At 33.0% G+C, this 17,688-nt stretch overlaps 1 protein-coding gene across 1 annotated transcript in view; it reads right to left on the minus strand.

The window, feature by feature from the left end:
- Positions 1-17,688, minus strand: part of LOC129987936 (caskin-2-like) — a 357,174-nt gene that overhangs the window by 123,295 nt on the left and 216,191 nt on the right. Inside the window, exon 10 of the mRNA XM_056095944.1 lies at positions 6,888-6,999. Coding sequence (XP_055951919.1) covers positions 6,888-6,999 — 112 coding nt within the window. The remainder of the gene's footprint in view (positions 1-6,887; positions 7,000-17,688) is intronic.

Raw genomic sequence — 17,688 nt, forward strand, 5'->3', positions numbered from 1 at the left:
TGACCGCGTGGGATTCGAAAACAAAAGAAGCCAAAGGGCAGTAAACAGCCAACTATTGGGAACATTCAAGTTCCTATTTCTCGCCAAATTAAAAACAACCGACAGAAAAGCAGGAAAGAGAGATGGAGTAATGAGCCAGAAGAGGTTCACCCACCTGGCCGACGCCAGCCGACCTGTAAGGTCGAGTCTACTCTTTTCGATAGGAGAGGGGTGGTAACCTACCTGTAGGCGAACCAGCTTTGAAACGTACTTTTGTTTCTTCGACAAACCCACAAGCAGTTTTAGTTTCGTTTTTGCAGAGTGCAGCAGTAGGAACAGTACCTTTGGTTTGTCGGACATGTGTAATGATTTCTAGGACCGAGCTGTAGACAGAGAATTAACGTACTTTCAGAATATATGTAATTTTCTGTCTACAACGTTATATCTTCATACAGTTTAAACTCTCGATCTAAAATTTATTTGTCTAATAAGAACTGTATAGAAGTGAACGAAGAAACTTCACGTGTTGGTAATGATGACGGGTTTACGAATAACAGCAAACTAAGAGTCAATGCGGTTAGATCACATGATAATACTTCATGTCAAAAATTCTACTAATGTTATGAATGGTTCTGTGCGTCAACCCAATTCTAGATTTAAGTGGAAAATATTCAAATACTTATCTTATTATTCTTTTCACAATTTGAGAGCACTTTTTCTTAGTTCAATTTATATTTTAGTTCCTAGAGCATCTTTCATTCCCTTCTATGTCATAAAAAAAAGCTTGTAACAGTATTCAATTTTTATCATGCATTAATCACAAAGATAATCTCATCTACCAAAGCATTCAAATGCAATTTCCAAAATTTTCTACAAAAACCGTATTTTTCCCCACCAATAAACTCTTTCAATCAATATCTCAGAATATTCCAACCATGCTTTAAAAACTGCTTATTTTTTAATAAATTAAAGATACCATTACAAACAGAATTGAAATGCTAGTCAAAGGAACTCCATAGTAACTGTAACTTTAAGCTGAAAAAATGAGCACCAATGAGTTTATTTATCTGTGTTACTCCCCCCCCAACACAAATTAACTCTGCAGAAACGGCGATAAAGTGCATAATTAAAACGTTCGTCATAGGCACACTGACAATAGGCGGATATTTTCCACCCAGATAGACCATAGAGCACACAGTCAAACCACGCCCAACGTAACATTCAATTACAGAACAAACCGAAATAACAATCACATGAACTGAAACCTGCATTCGTATTTCTGGCAAACGACTGCAGGTAAACACGAAGCACGTACATTTCCGACGTTCTGTACACATCAAAACGTCATATAAGTGCGCCTAAAAGCCAGCTGTGAAGATACCGCCCCCACATGGTGGGGGGGGGGGATCCCACTGGGGTTTACCGGCATATACACCACCTGGTGCAGATTGGTATATTAAATATCGTGTTTCACGGTTTAACCCACAATTACTGTCTCTCTTCCTCACCCCTAAAATTACTCGAAGGGGGGGGGGAATCCCCCCATAGAGGTGAATGAGTAAAATTCGTGCTGAAAGAGGCGTCATCGGCACGCCACTAAAGCAAATAAAAAATACAACCCGCATGAAGTTCGGACGCGCGCCGTTTGGCACGATTCATTGCACACCCACTAAAAACGATGGTACCTCTGAATTTGGATGGGTTCCACTAGCCGTGAAACGTCAGGAAGGCTCCTGCGATAGTAAGAAAGACCCCCCTCCCCTCATTCAATGGCATTTATCTCTACCAAATGTTTAACCCACATTTGACAAATTTTCATAAAAAAAAAGCCCCCCCCCCTCCAAGGTCGCTCTGTACTTAAATAAAATGGTTTACTGAACATTAAATACGATAGCTTGCTTTGCAAGATTCAATTTGCAAAGTGAACTTTAATCACCGATGAATACAAAATAAATTTCATAAAATAGTTCTGTACATTGCAAAATACTTAAAATCGAAATTTTATACTTTCTCACTAAAGTCCAACCTTGAGAGGAAACAAATTTTTCATTAAGCATATAAAAAAGAAATGCCATCTAATATTTTTAATGAATATAATTAATTTCACAAGTAGAAAGTTTTTGCATTAGTTGAAATTTATTCACTTTCGTTTCTACTTTTAATTCTTTGTATAAATGAACCCATCATTCTAGTTTTCAAAGCAATATTAACTTCTTTTTTAAAAAATGATTTGATCTCGGAGCTTAATACAATATAAGACACAGACATACCTTTTATATTAACTACAGAAGGAAATAAAATCCAGCAGGCTGGTGGAGCTTAATGACGAAAGAATCGCGTTCGGCTCAACCATAGGGTGTAAGGCGAAAATAATTATTTAAAAAATATCCATTATTAATAGTTTCTTTCGTATAGCATTAAAAGCGCAATAAAAATAAATATATAAAAAAAACTAAGACGCAGGCAAAGAAAATTCTAGAAAAAAGGAAAAAGATGTAAAACATATTCAACGATTTCGAGGCAGCTACTGTAGCGTGAAATCACTCAAAATTCCCAGCAATTGTTTACAAACAAATGATGCCCTTTTTTATACATGGTTAGCTGTAAACAAGGATTTGAACTAGTTTCGAAAGGAAGTCATGGATAAGCAGATTCAGATAAAATTTCCAAAAATATACCTTAACCTCTTATTATTGTCTCCTGTTCAGGAATGTGATATCTTACTGATTTAATGAAGAATCTGCAGAATTACTCAAAACGTTTACGCAATAACTTCTGCATCTTCGAACGATTCCACTTCCGCTTATGATTTTGGCGATTAAGGAGTTTCTAAAAAATGACATTGAATTAAATTATCCAATGATGGTCGTTTGGCTTTCTCAGAGATTAGTGCAGATACCGATAGCAAAAACATTATTTTAAAAAATGCCATTAAAGACGATTTAAGCGCTAAATCTTTTCACAGTTACAAAGAAAATGGTTCAAAACATGACACGTAAAAGGAAAACTATAATCTATTAAATATGGAAATAATCAAACCAATTAATAAACAGGATGATTACAATAAAAGTTGCATTTTCAAAAGGCTGTTAAAAGATTTTTTTTTAAAAAAACCACTGGTTAGAATGACTTGATATTGCATCTAAGTATAAGCGAAGCAACGGGAATTTGTTTTCCAAAAAAAAAAAAAAAAGTCTAAATGTAGACCAACAGATTGCAATATACTCGTCATAAAGCGATAAAAAACGATTGCTCTAAAAGATAATAATTTTAACATGATAATTAAAAGACGTAACATGCACAGCGCACATTACACTTGTGATTAAAAAAAAACAAAAAAAAAACATGAACATGCAGTTCCTGATCTTTTGCGTCTGAGAAGATAGTCAAGACTATCATTGACGAATCGGGATCTGCTTGCGATGTTTTTTTACAAAAGCGGTGACTGAACAGCAATTGTATTGAAGAAATTCCAGACATTAAAGGGTTTAAGAAGCTGTTCTGGTCCGATGACTGCATTAGGTCTGAATAAGATGATTTGTAAATTCGAGGAGACGGTTTCATTTAATGTGACAGAAGGAGGAAAGCAGTTGCTTCGACATCAGTGAAAGATGTGGCTACAACATTGCAAGAAGTGCTTCGGAAACATTTAGTGTACGAATAATGAATTGCCCGAACGTTAGAGATGCCTGTCAACATGGTTCATAAAATTTTACGAAACATCCTGCAATGCTATCCATTCAAAATGACGTATGCCCGTGAGTTACTTCGTGCTTTGTCAAAACGAGAAACTTTCGACCTGAGGTTTCTTGCTCGAATGGAAGTGGACAAGGCAGGGCCATTTAATAATTTGTGGATAGAAGAAGTCCATTTCCAAGGTTTTATCAGCATTCAAAATTGCAGAATATGGGCCAGAGAGAATCTGTTCCAAATGTAACCATTGGTTTTTTTTATTTTCAAAAGTTATTGTGTGATGCGAGTTTACAGTAGCACTTATCAGGGGCCCTTTCTTTTTGCAGGAGATTAATCTTTCAGATTCTGTCATCTGCATAATCGGTGGGGTGTGTTATGAATCTCATTTGCGCAATCTGCTCACTTCAGCACTGCAAAAGCGCGATGTGTGAACAACACAATTCTTAAGCAAGATGGCGCTCCTCCGCATATAGCAACATCAACGAACCAGTTGTTAAACTGTTAAATCTACATTTTGGAAGTGACAAAATTATCAAACTCTATTTCCCAACAGCCCGGCCGTCATGATTACCTGACCTGAACCCTTGAGACTTCTGAATATGGAGTTACTCAAAAGATGTCGAGTAGAGTTTTTCCAATTGCGAACATAGATGAATTGAAAATGCGCATTACGCAACATATTCATAATATCACAAATGAAATAGTGCGATCTGTAGTGGAACATGTTGTTTTGCTCTTTTAGCTGGTCAGAGAAAACGGTAGGCAGCATATGGAACATTTCTTAAAAAAATCGTAGCCAATTTCTGATGGTTTTTATCAGTTTTTGCTTTTTCTGCAGAAGGAAGTCTAGGGACAATTAAAAACCGATTTCATTTTTGCTTTTTCTACAGTTTTTCGCCTAAAAACAATTAAAAACCGAATTTTCCTATACGCTGCGGCATCATCTTGTCCTGGATGAATTTTGAAGCAAGGAGTGCCACAACAACCCATCATCACGTGTGATTAGTATCTTATGAGTACAGTGCCATTTATAAGTTAATTTTTGAATCTCTTTTTCTAAACAAATTCCCATTACTTCACGTACACTCAGATGAAATATCAAGTTATTTTAATCAATGTTTCATCTTTTTTTATAGTCTTATGAAAGTGTAACTATAATCACCCAGCCTATTCTAATACTGTATTTCATGCTTGGATTAAAAAAGAAAACCCCATCATTCCAAATTATTAAGGCACATAAATCCGGATTTTATGCATATATTGAATGAACTACAATTTTTAATTCCTTTTCCTCAACTATTTATTAACTCCTATAATTAATTAATAAAAAATATATAATCTGGCGACTTCATTTTAAATAATTCGCATTAGATTTTTCAAACTCATGAATTACTAAATAAAGAACAACCCTCATTTCGTTGTTAGTTTATCTGAAAACAAAACGTAAGATTTTTAAACACATTGTCTTTTTATAAATTCTTTAAAAATTGAATAAGCAATAACATTGGAGTCACAAAATATAGAACTACTAACTTTTTTAAACTGGGGAAGGAAAAAAAAAAAAAAAAAAAAGAATATAGTGTGTTATGTTTTCAAAATGATACCCTTTAACACAATAAGCCAATCTAATCAAAAATATCCTCAGGTACACTTTCAATTGTATTACCCCCCTCCCCCTTTTAACTGAATCTTTCTTATATGTTCATAAAGATAGAAATCTAATGTATTACTATCTAGGAAATAGGGTGGTAAAAAAATATACAGATGCAACGATTTGACTATTGATCGATAATAATTCATGTTTTAAATTCCATGTTAATGATCTTAGTTGAATTTGGAATGCTAACAGGCACTTCCGTATAAATAGTACTGTATACTTGTCACATGAATATCAGTTTTTTTTTAACAACAAAACTACATTCTTGACTAGATTATGATGATATGGAAGATATTTTAGTTATTATGGCTGGAGTAGGCCTCATTCTGGCGGTATGCTAGCATGTTATAAATTCGCCGAGTGGACAGTTTTAGAATAATAGACTCAATCCACATTAACTATAAAAATAAATTTATTACGATTAACATTCATAATAAAGGAATTACGAGGAAAGTAAATGTACGTCTACTCCGTATAAGTAGTACTTGTAAAGTGAAGGGTTTTTTTAACAGGATATGGGAGGATACCCTATACATTGAAACAGGAAGTGACAGGTGGTACAAACATTAGTAAACGGAGGGAATGAAGTTAATTTTCATATTATATATATATGTAATGATATTTTAAATTCTTAATTTAATCCAAATTAATTTCCAAGGCTTTCTCTTAATTTAATTCATAGTAATTTCATTCTCTTATTCCCTGATCCAATTTCACTTTCTGTTTAATTAATTCAACTGAAGCTTCGTAAAAATAATGCGCCATCAGTTCCACGTGCCTATGGAAAGTGATCCCTTCGGTGCTTTTTTCAAGGTCAACACGGGTATATTGAATTGACACGTGGCCGGAAATCCCATGCTATATAAGACTAGTGATCATTTGTTTCGTCCCTTCCTTTCTTCTGCTTTTGTTCCGCACTGTTGTGGACGTGTTCTGTCCGCGCCTGCTTGTAAATAAATTGCCTTTCCGGGATGGATTAAAAAGAATTTAAAAATGTAAAATGTCTCTTCAATGTCTTCGAACCTGCATTTTGCTTCAAACAAAATAAGCTTACATACATATATTCTCGCTCATATCACATATATGTAGACATCTAGTGCGGTTCCGAAAAGTTCTTGTAAATGAAAGTCAGAGATCCATTAAATCTTGCACTGTATTTTGAGATAGAATTTAAAACCATAAAACAGAGTATTAGAACATAACTTGAGCTACATGGCATGAAAATGTACTATTTTAAAAATGTATTTTTTGTTGCATATTTCAATTTATGAATTTAAATCGTGTGAATTGTGGAAATGAAACAGACTGCTATTCTCACTAAGATACTTGTAAATGAAACTTGTAAGCACAAAATGGTACGTATAAAATGATTACCAAATTCGCATGGTCTAAAAGAACGTGAGGATTCTCAGTCCTCTAAGTGGTTTGTCTTTGTGGAAATGGATTTTAATCAATAAAAGCAGAAAACGTAAGGAAACACATTCTTCTATCAATATACGAATTAAACTAACATCTTTCAAAAAAATGATTAAAAAAAATGGAAAGATAGTGAACATACCCGGTCTGTCCAACAACTGGATCGCCGACGCCGGAAAATATCCCTGGGTGGAAGTGTAATTGGGGTGGAAGACAATGCCCCGCCATCTGCCATCGTCCCTTTGTTCCAGCACCTGAAAGTCAAGGAGGGGGGTTAAATCTCATTGAGAAGAAGAAAGGTGCGTCATGCTACCATGCGTACACTTCTCTTCAGTGAGCTGATTAAAAGAATGCCAACAGAAACAAAGAAACATTACGCTTTAACATTTAAACACTTTTATTTATATGGATGTATCTTTATTGATGCTGATATTCATATCAACCATTCACCAGATATTTCTTTTCATAAATTAAAATCCTTTCGCATATGATATTAACTCCAGAATAGTCTAAACAAAAGCTTGCTACTGAATATCTGTTCGAACCGAAACGGATCATAATCAGTCATTTTATTAAAACAGCCCTTAATGAGACATCATGACCATCGCCATACGTTCAGAGCTTTCATCGCGCTCATCAAAATCATGACTTCATTTGATAAACGAATTATAATTTCACAAAAATTTACGTTCAAAATGCATCGTTTCATTTCGTGTTTCGTTGTAAATAATTAGTTTTAATCCATAATTATATTGTTTTATGAATCAGAAACTTAATTTGTGGTGTTGATTAATTTTATTTATCCTTACAATATTTCAATAACAAGAGAAAAAAAAAACTTTTGGTCAATTCACAATATTATATATATATATATATATATATATATATATATATATATATATATATAAACAAAAATATTAAAATCAAGTTAATAGGAAAATCAAAAAAACCAAATAAAAAAAGAATTCGGCCTGAAAACTTTTTCAAGGGTCACCCTCAGGCAGGGATTCAAAAAAAGGGATTTTTTTCTGTGAGAGAATGCAGACAAGAAAGTCTAATAATGATTCCTCCTGACCTGAAAATCCCCTGAAATTAGGCCCAAGAGATATACCATTTTAACAGAAAGGACAATACAAAACAACAAATTAGAAGGAAATAACCACTAATAAGTAAAAACACAAAAACAAAATAACAATAAAAACAAAAATATCATAAAATAACACTTAAACCATTAAAGGAAAACAAAAAGGAAAGTACAAACCAGCAGCAGACAAGGAAATTTTAAGCTATCTATTGTGATTCCTGCTTTTTAAAAACACAAAGCTAACGTATTAAAGGTAAATAATAATTGTATTCTCCCAGCGCCATCTATTGAGTGATCTAATATGCAAGGAATGTTCTATTTTTATTTTAGGTACAGGATTAATCCCAAACCATACCTTGTTTAATTAGAAAAAAAAAATTGATATTGCAGTAGTTTCTGGGAAATTCATTATTACTTAAATTTTTAATGAGGTTATTTGATGCTTCAATATAGGAATTTTTGTTACTGCAAACCCTTTTGATACTGTTAAATTGTGAGAAAATTAGATTTTTGAAAATTTTAGAGTTTAGATTGGAATGATAGTTACATAGTTTTGTAATTTTAAAGTTGAATTCATCCCTTTTATCGTAGATACCAACTATTGTTTTATCATTAGCAATTTCGATTTTTAAATCCAGAAAAGTAGCCTCAAGTTGATTTTTATTTGTTTCTGTTAGAATTAAATCTTTTGGATAGCAATTAGTAGCAATATTAGTATTATCGAAGTTTATCAAAAGTAGGTCATCAATATACCTCCACCCGTTTATTAAATTATATTTAAATATATTTTTCTCATAGTAATGTAAGAAAATATTAGCTAAAGCACTTGAGAAAGCTGTTCCCAATGGAATTCCCTTTACTTGTTTATAAAAATTAATACCACTAAAAACGTAATTTTCAGTAATATTAAAATTACATAAATCTAGCCAGTTATTTTTAGGAATGACATTTTCATTTAAATATTCGTCATATATAAAAGTGCAGACCTTTATAAATTTTTCATGAGGTAGATTGGTGTATAAACTTGTACTTATATATATATATATACACTCATGTCCAAAATTAAGGTTACAAAAATGTTTTTCAAAGTAATTCTAAATGGCTACCAGTAAAATTTAAACAAATTATATTTTATATATTATGAAGGACAGCTAACACAATATTAATCTTTTTTGTCAAAAAAAAAAAAAATGTTGTTTAGCATTAGTTTTTCGGGAACTACTGAAATTAGACCGTTTAGGCATCTGGGATTTTTGCCTGCCATTTTGTGAATATTGCATTAAAACAAAAAATTTAACCTGTTTCAGTGAGAACGAGTTCTCATAATCGTTTAGACGATGCCTTGAGATGGAGAACCGTTGGTAGGCTTGAAGCTGGGCAGTCTCAAGTGGGGGTGGCTTGATGGTTACAAGTGGCACCGAAAGTGGTATCCAGGCTGTGGAATCAATTCCAAACAAGTGGTACTGTAACTAGGAAGGCCGGCAAAGGCCATCACAGAGCAAAGACGCCTGCACAGGATCACTATTTGGCATTAAGCGCACGAGGGCATAGGTTGACAACGGCTCCTCAACTTGCTCGTGACCTTGCTGCTGCGTCTGGAATAAGAATTTCCAGATAAAAAGTTTATAAACGTCTAGCAGAGAGGGCTCTTTATGCCCAACGACCAGTTGAGTGCGTCCCTTTGACTGCATCCAACAGAAAAGCCCGGCTGTTGTGGTACCTAGCATATCAGTCTTGAGCACAGCAAGAATGGGGGCGTGTTCTTTTCAGTAATGAGTCGAGATTTACCACACATAGTGACACTCGTCGAATCTTCATATGGAGAGAGCAAGGAGCTCACTATCATCCCTCCTACGTAAAAGAAATCGACAAATTTGGTGGCAGAGGAATCCTTATCTGGGGTGGCATAATATTGGGCAGTCGTACACCACTGCACGTCTTCGATGCGGGTACTGTCAATGCACATCGTTATAGGGATGAGATCCTTGAAACCTATGTGAGGTTGTTCCGGGGTGCTATTGGCCCAGACTTCATATTTATGGATGAAAACGCGCTTCCACACAGAGCCCAGATCGTTGATAATTTTCTTCAGGAAGAGGATATACGACGTATGGACTGGCCCTCGAGGACTCCGGATCACAATCCTATTGAACATGTTTGGGATGGTCTCGGAAGAGCCATTGCACAGCGTAACCCCCCTACTAATACCCTCCAAGAGTTAAAAGCCGCCCTTTTGGAAGAATGGGCTTTGTTGCTCCAAGCATTTATCGACACCCTCATAAACAGTATGAAAGCTCGTTGTGATGCCAGTATAGCAGTGCACGGTGGTCACATTTCATATTAGACAAGCTTTTCCCGAGATAAATGCTTTATCTCTGATTCATAATGTAACACTTTTTGATGTATCCTGTTTCTTAATTCCCAATTAAAATCTTTTCCATGTTGTTATGTGTCTACGTTCTTTCTTCCGTTGTAGTGTACCTTTGTGCCAAACTTCGTGGCAACACAGTGAATAGTTTTTCATTTTTCGCAGATTTTATGTTTGTGACCTTAATTTTGGACATGAGTGTATATGTGGGAACTGTTGACAGATCCCGTATCCTGTATGGCGTCATGTTGGCCATGTTGCATCACGTCATTAATCACGTGATGCTTTCCCGCCATTATTGGCAGACGAGAGTTGGGTAGTGAGCCTGTGAGACTTACAGCTCACGCTCATGTATCTTTATGTGTTTTATGTTAGTATAGTAATGTTTTGTCCTTTAATTATAATAAATATATTTTCATATTAATACTGGTCGGTGCCTTCCCCCCCCCACATATATATAAAGAGTTCATTCAAATTCTAACAATTTCGCATTGCAAATTCTTTGAAATAAAAACTTTTTTTTGTGCCCCACATTTCTTCTAAATTTTCAATTACATGGCTCATCATTTAAATGCATCAAATATTAAAAATAGTTCAGACACTATTTTATTTTCAAAACGACGCGGTAGCAAAACATTTATCTCTTTAAGAAAAAATACATTCCGAGGAGCAATGCTTAACCCTTTGGATACATTTGACGTATCAGAACGTCCTGATTAGTTTGAATTTATGTTTCAAATTAATTTTTTTTGTAATGCTAATTAGCTTAAATTATTTCAATATCAAGCAGCAGTATATATTCTTAATAATACCTGAATAATATGAAATATATTAATTCTTACATAAAATCCACTACCTTTTCGTGTTCAAAAAATTAAGTGCGCTCCAAACATAAATGACGCTTTCAAATAAATGTGTAGACAAAGAGTTAAATTTATTTGAACCTTACCATACAGGACCTGTTTAATCAAAATTATTTTTTACTTTGAATCTACGATGTGAAATTTCTGAAATTTTTTCAACCCGTTCATTTGGTTTTAAAAAATCAATCTGACAATAACAATGTACGAGCACTGTAATCCTATTAAACTCATCTTTCCACCATAAATAATTCTGTATTATTTTAATAGTAAATTTAATTTTAAAAAGTTGCACGAAACCCTATGTTAGAGTTTTACGCACATGAATCAATTTTTCCAAATAACTTTCAATTTTTCCTCTCCTTACAAATTATAAATTATTATTCCACATAATGACGTAAAGGTACTTGTGACCCCTTTGTCAGCAGCGGAGTCTCGAAACATCACGACGTCGGCTAAATCAAGTAAATATGGATGTGAAATTTCAAAGTAAGGTTTTGCATTGGGAAAATCCAGCGGCTAAAAAATGCTTGTAACAAAAATTTATCTAACATAAAATTCAACATTTCAGAACAAACAGACACACTCACTAAAATAAAATAATAATAATAATAATAAACACTGTCAAAACCATCTAGGTTATTTTTATCCATTCATTCCAATTGTTAGAATAATAATACATTCTTGCACTCATTGTTCTAATAATTTATTATAATATGAAAAAAGATATTTATTCTTAATGAAGAAAACAATTACAAAAATTGCACAAATATTATTCTGCTTTGAAAATACTTATACTCGAAAATTTTTTAAATCCATTTAATAACTTAATTAAAATGAAGTCATTTTAATCGAAACTCAAAATAAATATTTATTTTAATTTCTTTACGACTATTATTTCAAATCTGAAATGTGTCAAGAATATTTCTCCTCATTTTTCACTTCCTAGTAGACTTGAAATGATCACAACATTCGTTTTAAAAATAGAATCCTTTAAAATTTTCCAGGAAAATAATGTAGGTTAAAAAATGAATTGGAGTTTTATACACGTTGAGAGAGGAAAAGGCTTTTAAAGATTACATAAAGTTTTAATAAAAGTGAAAATAAAAACAATGTATTCCTTCATTTAAAAAAAAATAATATTGCACTGAATCTTTTCTTTCTTTTCCATACAGGAAATATAATGAATGAGAAGTAATCTATTCATGCTATTTCAAAAAAGCAACAGAACTGCATTTTTAATAATTGAATAAAATTGGAAAAAATGAAAGCTTATGAATAGCTTTGACAGGACAGTTTTTATAAAGCATTTAACAAAAATGTGAACATTTTGCTTTATTTCCGGCACTGCAGTTGTTTTGGTTACCTAGATATTGAACCCTGCCAACAAACTTGATTCCTTGTATCCTATTCTTGAGGGACGGCTTCAGTTAGCTGGCCACAGTCATCGATTTCAACCTTTATTTCAATATTTTACATTCATATCTCTACTCATTTATCAAGAGCCACAAAAAAAAAAAAAAAAAAAAAAAAAAAAGGTCGCCACTATTTATTTTTTTCGGCATCATTTTTATTTGTTTTCTAACTTTTCCAAACTATGATTAAACTAGAATTTTTCTGTCTTTTCTCTCGAAGACTTTATATGTTGTGTGATGGACATGCAGCTGACCCACAACTCAACTCCACAGCAGAAGCTGACTATTATTTCCACGAAAAGTCCTTCTGGAAGCCTCTTGGGCTGTCATGGCCACCACCCTTGTCGCTCTCGCGTCCTTTTGTTGGAGTCCCTTTCCTGATTCCACTTGGGCAGAAATTCCACCGGGGATTTTTTTCTCTTTTCTTTCCAAAGAATGGGCAAGAATTCTCACGGATTTTTTTTTCAGCGACCCTACTTGCTTTGGATCTTATATATGTACACAGTCATCCCTCCCCTGCCATTTTTTTTTTTTTTCGTTTGTGTTCCCAACGATGCTATTTTTTAAGTGTACTCTTTGGCATTGACTTTTTCGGTATGCAAGACCGTGATGCTTGACATTTCATCTGAGGAAGAAGCAACCTGAATATAATTGATATTCTTGTGCTACTTTCTCCATATGTTCCTCCTTTCTCAGAGCGTGGGATGAGGAATAGGCAACACACAAAAGAATGATTTAGCATGCTACAAGTTGAATAGTGGGTTAATTTTCTTTTCCGGCAATTTCTTTCGTGAATTTTAGATAGCTTTTGTGACAGAATACTTTCATCCTATGTTTACAATTGTATTTATTATATTTTGAAAAATGTTTTCATATTAAGAAAATTTTTTTAATAAAATTTTGATGTCGATAACGAAGTCGTAAAAACCCGCATTTTGATATATATATATATATATATATATATATATATAACTTTAAGGTCTTTATTTAAATCTTTAAATTGTAAGATATTAATTACTTAATTTTGTAATTTAAATTATAAGAATTATGAGTCATTTTTGAAAAAACCGCAATTAAATAAGAGATTTTTAATAACAAATTGAAGTTTGATTTTAAGTTCAAAATGCATTCTAATTGAAATAAATATCGTATCTGTATATGTCTTATACTGGTTTTGAAGTATTAAAATCAAAACGTAATGAATGGTTTAGATAGTTATAGTTTTTGGGAAGGAGAATAAGAAAAATTATTTTTCTTCCATATACAAATATTATTTATTTAATTTTTCATATATAACCATATTATACAAACTATGCATCTAATGTATAAGAACAAACAGTAACATACAGCACTAAATAATTTTTTTTTTTTAAAGTTCCGATTCAAACAGATTTATAAACGAAATGTGATGGCTAAGAGAAGTTTTATCGAACTGGAAAGCTTCATTAAAAAATCTTGTATAATTACAAGCATGATAGACTGGGAATATGCAATAGACTGTCAGATAAGGGGACAGAGCACTTTGAAATAAGAGGGGGAAAATTAGTTTTTATTATTATTATTGTTTTATTACCTAAATATGCATTATATTCAACTACAACTTTAGCATAAAATGTCTTATTCAATAAAAAGAATATTTAAAGGGTTTAAAGAAATAAATGTAGTCTTAATGACTTTTTGTTAGAACGATGTTGTAATCAGTCGTACTTATCTTTCAAATGTTCCAGGTGTCTTAAATTTTGAGGAAATTTCGGTTAAACACTTTAAAAAAAACTATGTCTGCAATTTACGTTTCGAGTTCTTTTAGATAGTTAAAAATCAATTTAGTTCAACAAAACACAAAAAACACTCTAGCGATTCTGCATAAAACTATTTCATAACCATTTTTAATTGGAATCATAAAATAACACTCAGTTTTTTCGAAATAAATTTATATATCATAATAGCGAAAAATAATAGAAAAAAATTAAAAATTAAGTTTCCTGGAATATTTTAAAATTATATATACATTTAAATTTAAAAATATATATATATTATGTTAAAGAATGAATTTTGTTTAAATATATTTGATACATTTATATTTTAATACATATGCATAGAGAAAAGTTCATTCATGTAAGTGAATCATTCTCAAAAATGTCTGATAAAAGTTCAATGTCCCTTCATGAACCATTCGGATTGTGAATATTTTCGAAAGGGATTCTTATATTTTGACATAGAACGCATTTTCATAGAATGAGACCACGAGAGAACAGGAGAGGGGGAACCTCGCTGTTTATGGCGATGCGAATAGTAGAACTGCATTTTGTCAGACAAACTAATAAAAGCGGAACACCAAAAGATGGCCAGGAGCACTCAAGAGGTAAACATCTGGGGATGAGAACCCCACAGAGAAAGAAATCGAAAATATACATTAAGAGTTCTTGGATACAATTTTGCAATTGTTTGCAAAATGTTTTTGAGTGCTAAACAGCTGATTTCCATTCTCAAAGTATTTTTAAGACGAAGATAAAAAAAAAAAAAGTTGGTAATATGCGGTCTAAAAAAAGCAGAAAATCTGGAATTGCGTTCGATAAAAATCCAACCAGAAGTGCATTTGCGCACAAACAATAGAGTAATTATACAAACACACATACAAATGTACTAAAAAAACTATAAAGTTTTTAATTTTAAGAACGGAAATAAAAGTCACACACTAAAAATGTTTTGTGGATCCATGATGGATGAATGAATGACTCGGACATTAAACAACGTCTTCGGATGTCAAGAAATATTAAAAGCAGTGAAACAATGTTTAATGTTAACGCAGTGAAAAAGAAAAAGTATTAAACATCATAATAATATACATTAAACTGAGGCATAGAACACATCCATTATAAGTATCAGAAACATACTTTTAATAACCAAGCAGCAAATGAAAAGAATTTCATAAGGAATGAACTGGGTGTGAATAAGCTGTGTCCGGGGACAATGCATAAGATCTGAATTTGCATAAAAGGTTCAATGATTCCAGGCTTGGTCAAGCAGACAGTCAACGGACTAATGTGGGAGAATGGGGTGGCACGATAGGACTTTCGAATTATTTATCGGTGCATTTCAGAATGCATTCGCCTCGTATTTTTCAACGACTGTTTTTCGGTCATAAATCACGACTCGCGTACGATCTTCTTTGAAAAATAAACCACTCTGAAATGTAAAGAAAGAGACGAGCCTGCTTCACGAAAGGAAGACTGAATAAATATTTCTGGCCAGTTCTTTCCAGCCATGATTTATACATCCTCCCGAATGTTCGTGTATTCTCATGAAAATAATTCAAGTAATCTGTCTTATTTTTTTGAAACTGTTTTATATCAGCTGAAAAGAGTATAAAACTGGAAATAAACGTAAAGAATTAACAGGAGATTTTTTTTTTTGGCAGTGCATGAGAGTGTTTTTTTATTATTATTAAGCCTCTTTTATTTCAAAAAATAAATGAATAAAGATAATGATCTGATTATTTGCAATGCAGTGCAGTGAATGTTGATGCAAGCGTTCTTAAGTATCCACAAGCAATGGTTCATCCCGACAAATACGATAGTTAAAAAATGCCGCTGCGTTCATCCTCTCGGAATGAGGATTCAGTTCCATTTTCATGCTATTATTTGCTTTTGACTCTTAATGACACGCCATTCATTTACCAAATGCGAACATTTTACTCATGACCAATGATTTGAATGGCACTTTTAGAATGTCACTTATTTATTTATTTTTGGTAAATCATTCTGTTTTTTGACTAAACATTTTGAAAAAAGATTTAAAAGATTCTGAAGTTCTATAAACAAAACTCATGAGGATTTAAATATTAAAAGTGAAGCCCGCGTTTGTGGATTCCTTTTTTACTTCCAATGAGACCCACCAATACAATATTTTGGTTCCATTTTGCCATAAAGGACTATGGAATGATGAGTCGACACATTTTTGTTTGAGTTGAAAAGTCCCGTTTTGAAAATAAAAATGAATATATAACCGATTTACAATAAAACAATCAGATGGGGTGGTCACCCCAACACTTTCTTGCATATTTCCTAATAAAGGTGAACGTGCCTTTAGACGCGTTTCTTAAAACCGATTGAAATTCAAATTTAACACAGAGCTATCGTTGCAGTCAAAAAATTGACATACCAAATGGGGTATATTGAAGTCGTCGCGTTTCTGAGCTATCGCGTCTACATGCCTCTGGAAGTACAGACCGGCAGAAGTGGTTCGATTTGGCTCAACATTTCACAGGTGTCTAGAATGCAGATATTAAATCTGTATTTAAATTTTATTCATTTAGTTCTCTTCTTTTTGTAATGATCATGTTCATTGAACAGTTGGACAGACAGACTTCTGCTCAAAATTGGATAGAAATCTAATGAGGCGGTACATTTGGTGTAGAGATCACATGACATGCGTCTACTGCAGAGCCGTTTTGAGCTGCCATTGTCACAGGCGGGCGGGCATTCCTCAAAAATGCGTTTTTCGAACTCGGGGAGGTCTGAAACGTGGAGATGCGTCAACATCTCCGGTTCGAATTCTTTTGACGATTCCAATCACTTCTCTACACTTCACATACGCTATACTTCATTTTATTTAATTAATTATTCTCTACACTTCGTAAACAAGCAAGTAAAAATGAATATAAAGTTGGTAACTTGTTTCAATTGTAATGTCTTCATCATTCAGTTTATAAAGAAGTATTTCGATTAAAAGAGATTCAGAAAATACAACTTTTCTCGGAATATGAACAAGTAAACCGTAGAAAACCATCTCCATGAACATATCATTAAGAAAACGGTTCACCACTCCGAGATAGGTCGGGTGCTGTGTTTCAGGAAGATGGCCGAAAAGGATCGTTATAAATTCATTCTGACGGCGGTGATGATTTCTTTTACTTTGGAAATCAGTCCCTGCTTCCATTAAACATAATTTAAACCCAGATAAAAAAAAAAATCACACTGGAAAACTTTTAAAATGCAAAGAAGCCCATAGGATTTGAAACAACGTCGGAAGTACCATAACAAGTGAAAAAAAAATTTTAATTTCACATTCTTTTCAATTATGTACCATCGATCCACTCCATAAAAAATCCTCATATCTGATGAGCTTAATAGTGAGATGATCGTTTCTTGCCCTGATAAATTTAATATTCACCGCGAATGGTAGGAAAGTATTATAAAAGATGAAATAAACAATAA

The sequence above is a fragment of the Argiope bruennichi genome, chromosome 10 (assembly GCF_947563725.1).
Source record: "Argiope bruennichi chromosome 10, qqArgBrue1.1, whole genome shotgun sequence".
Taxonomy (NCBI): Eukaryota; Metazoa; Arthropoda; class Arachnida; order Araneae; family Araneidae; genus Argiope; species Argiope bruennichi.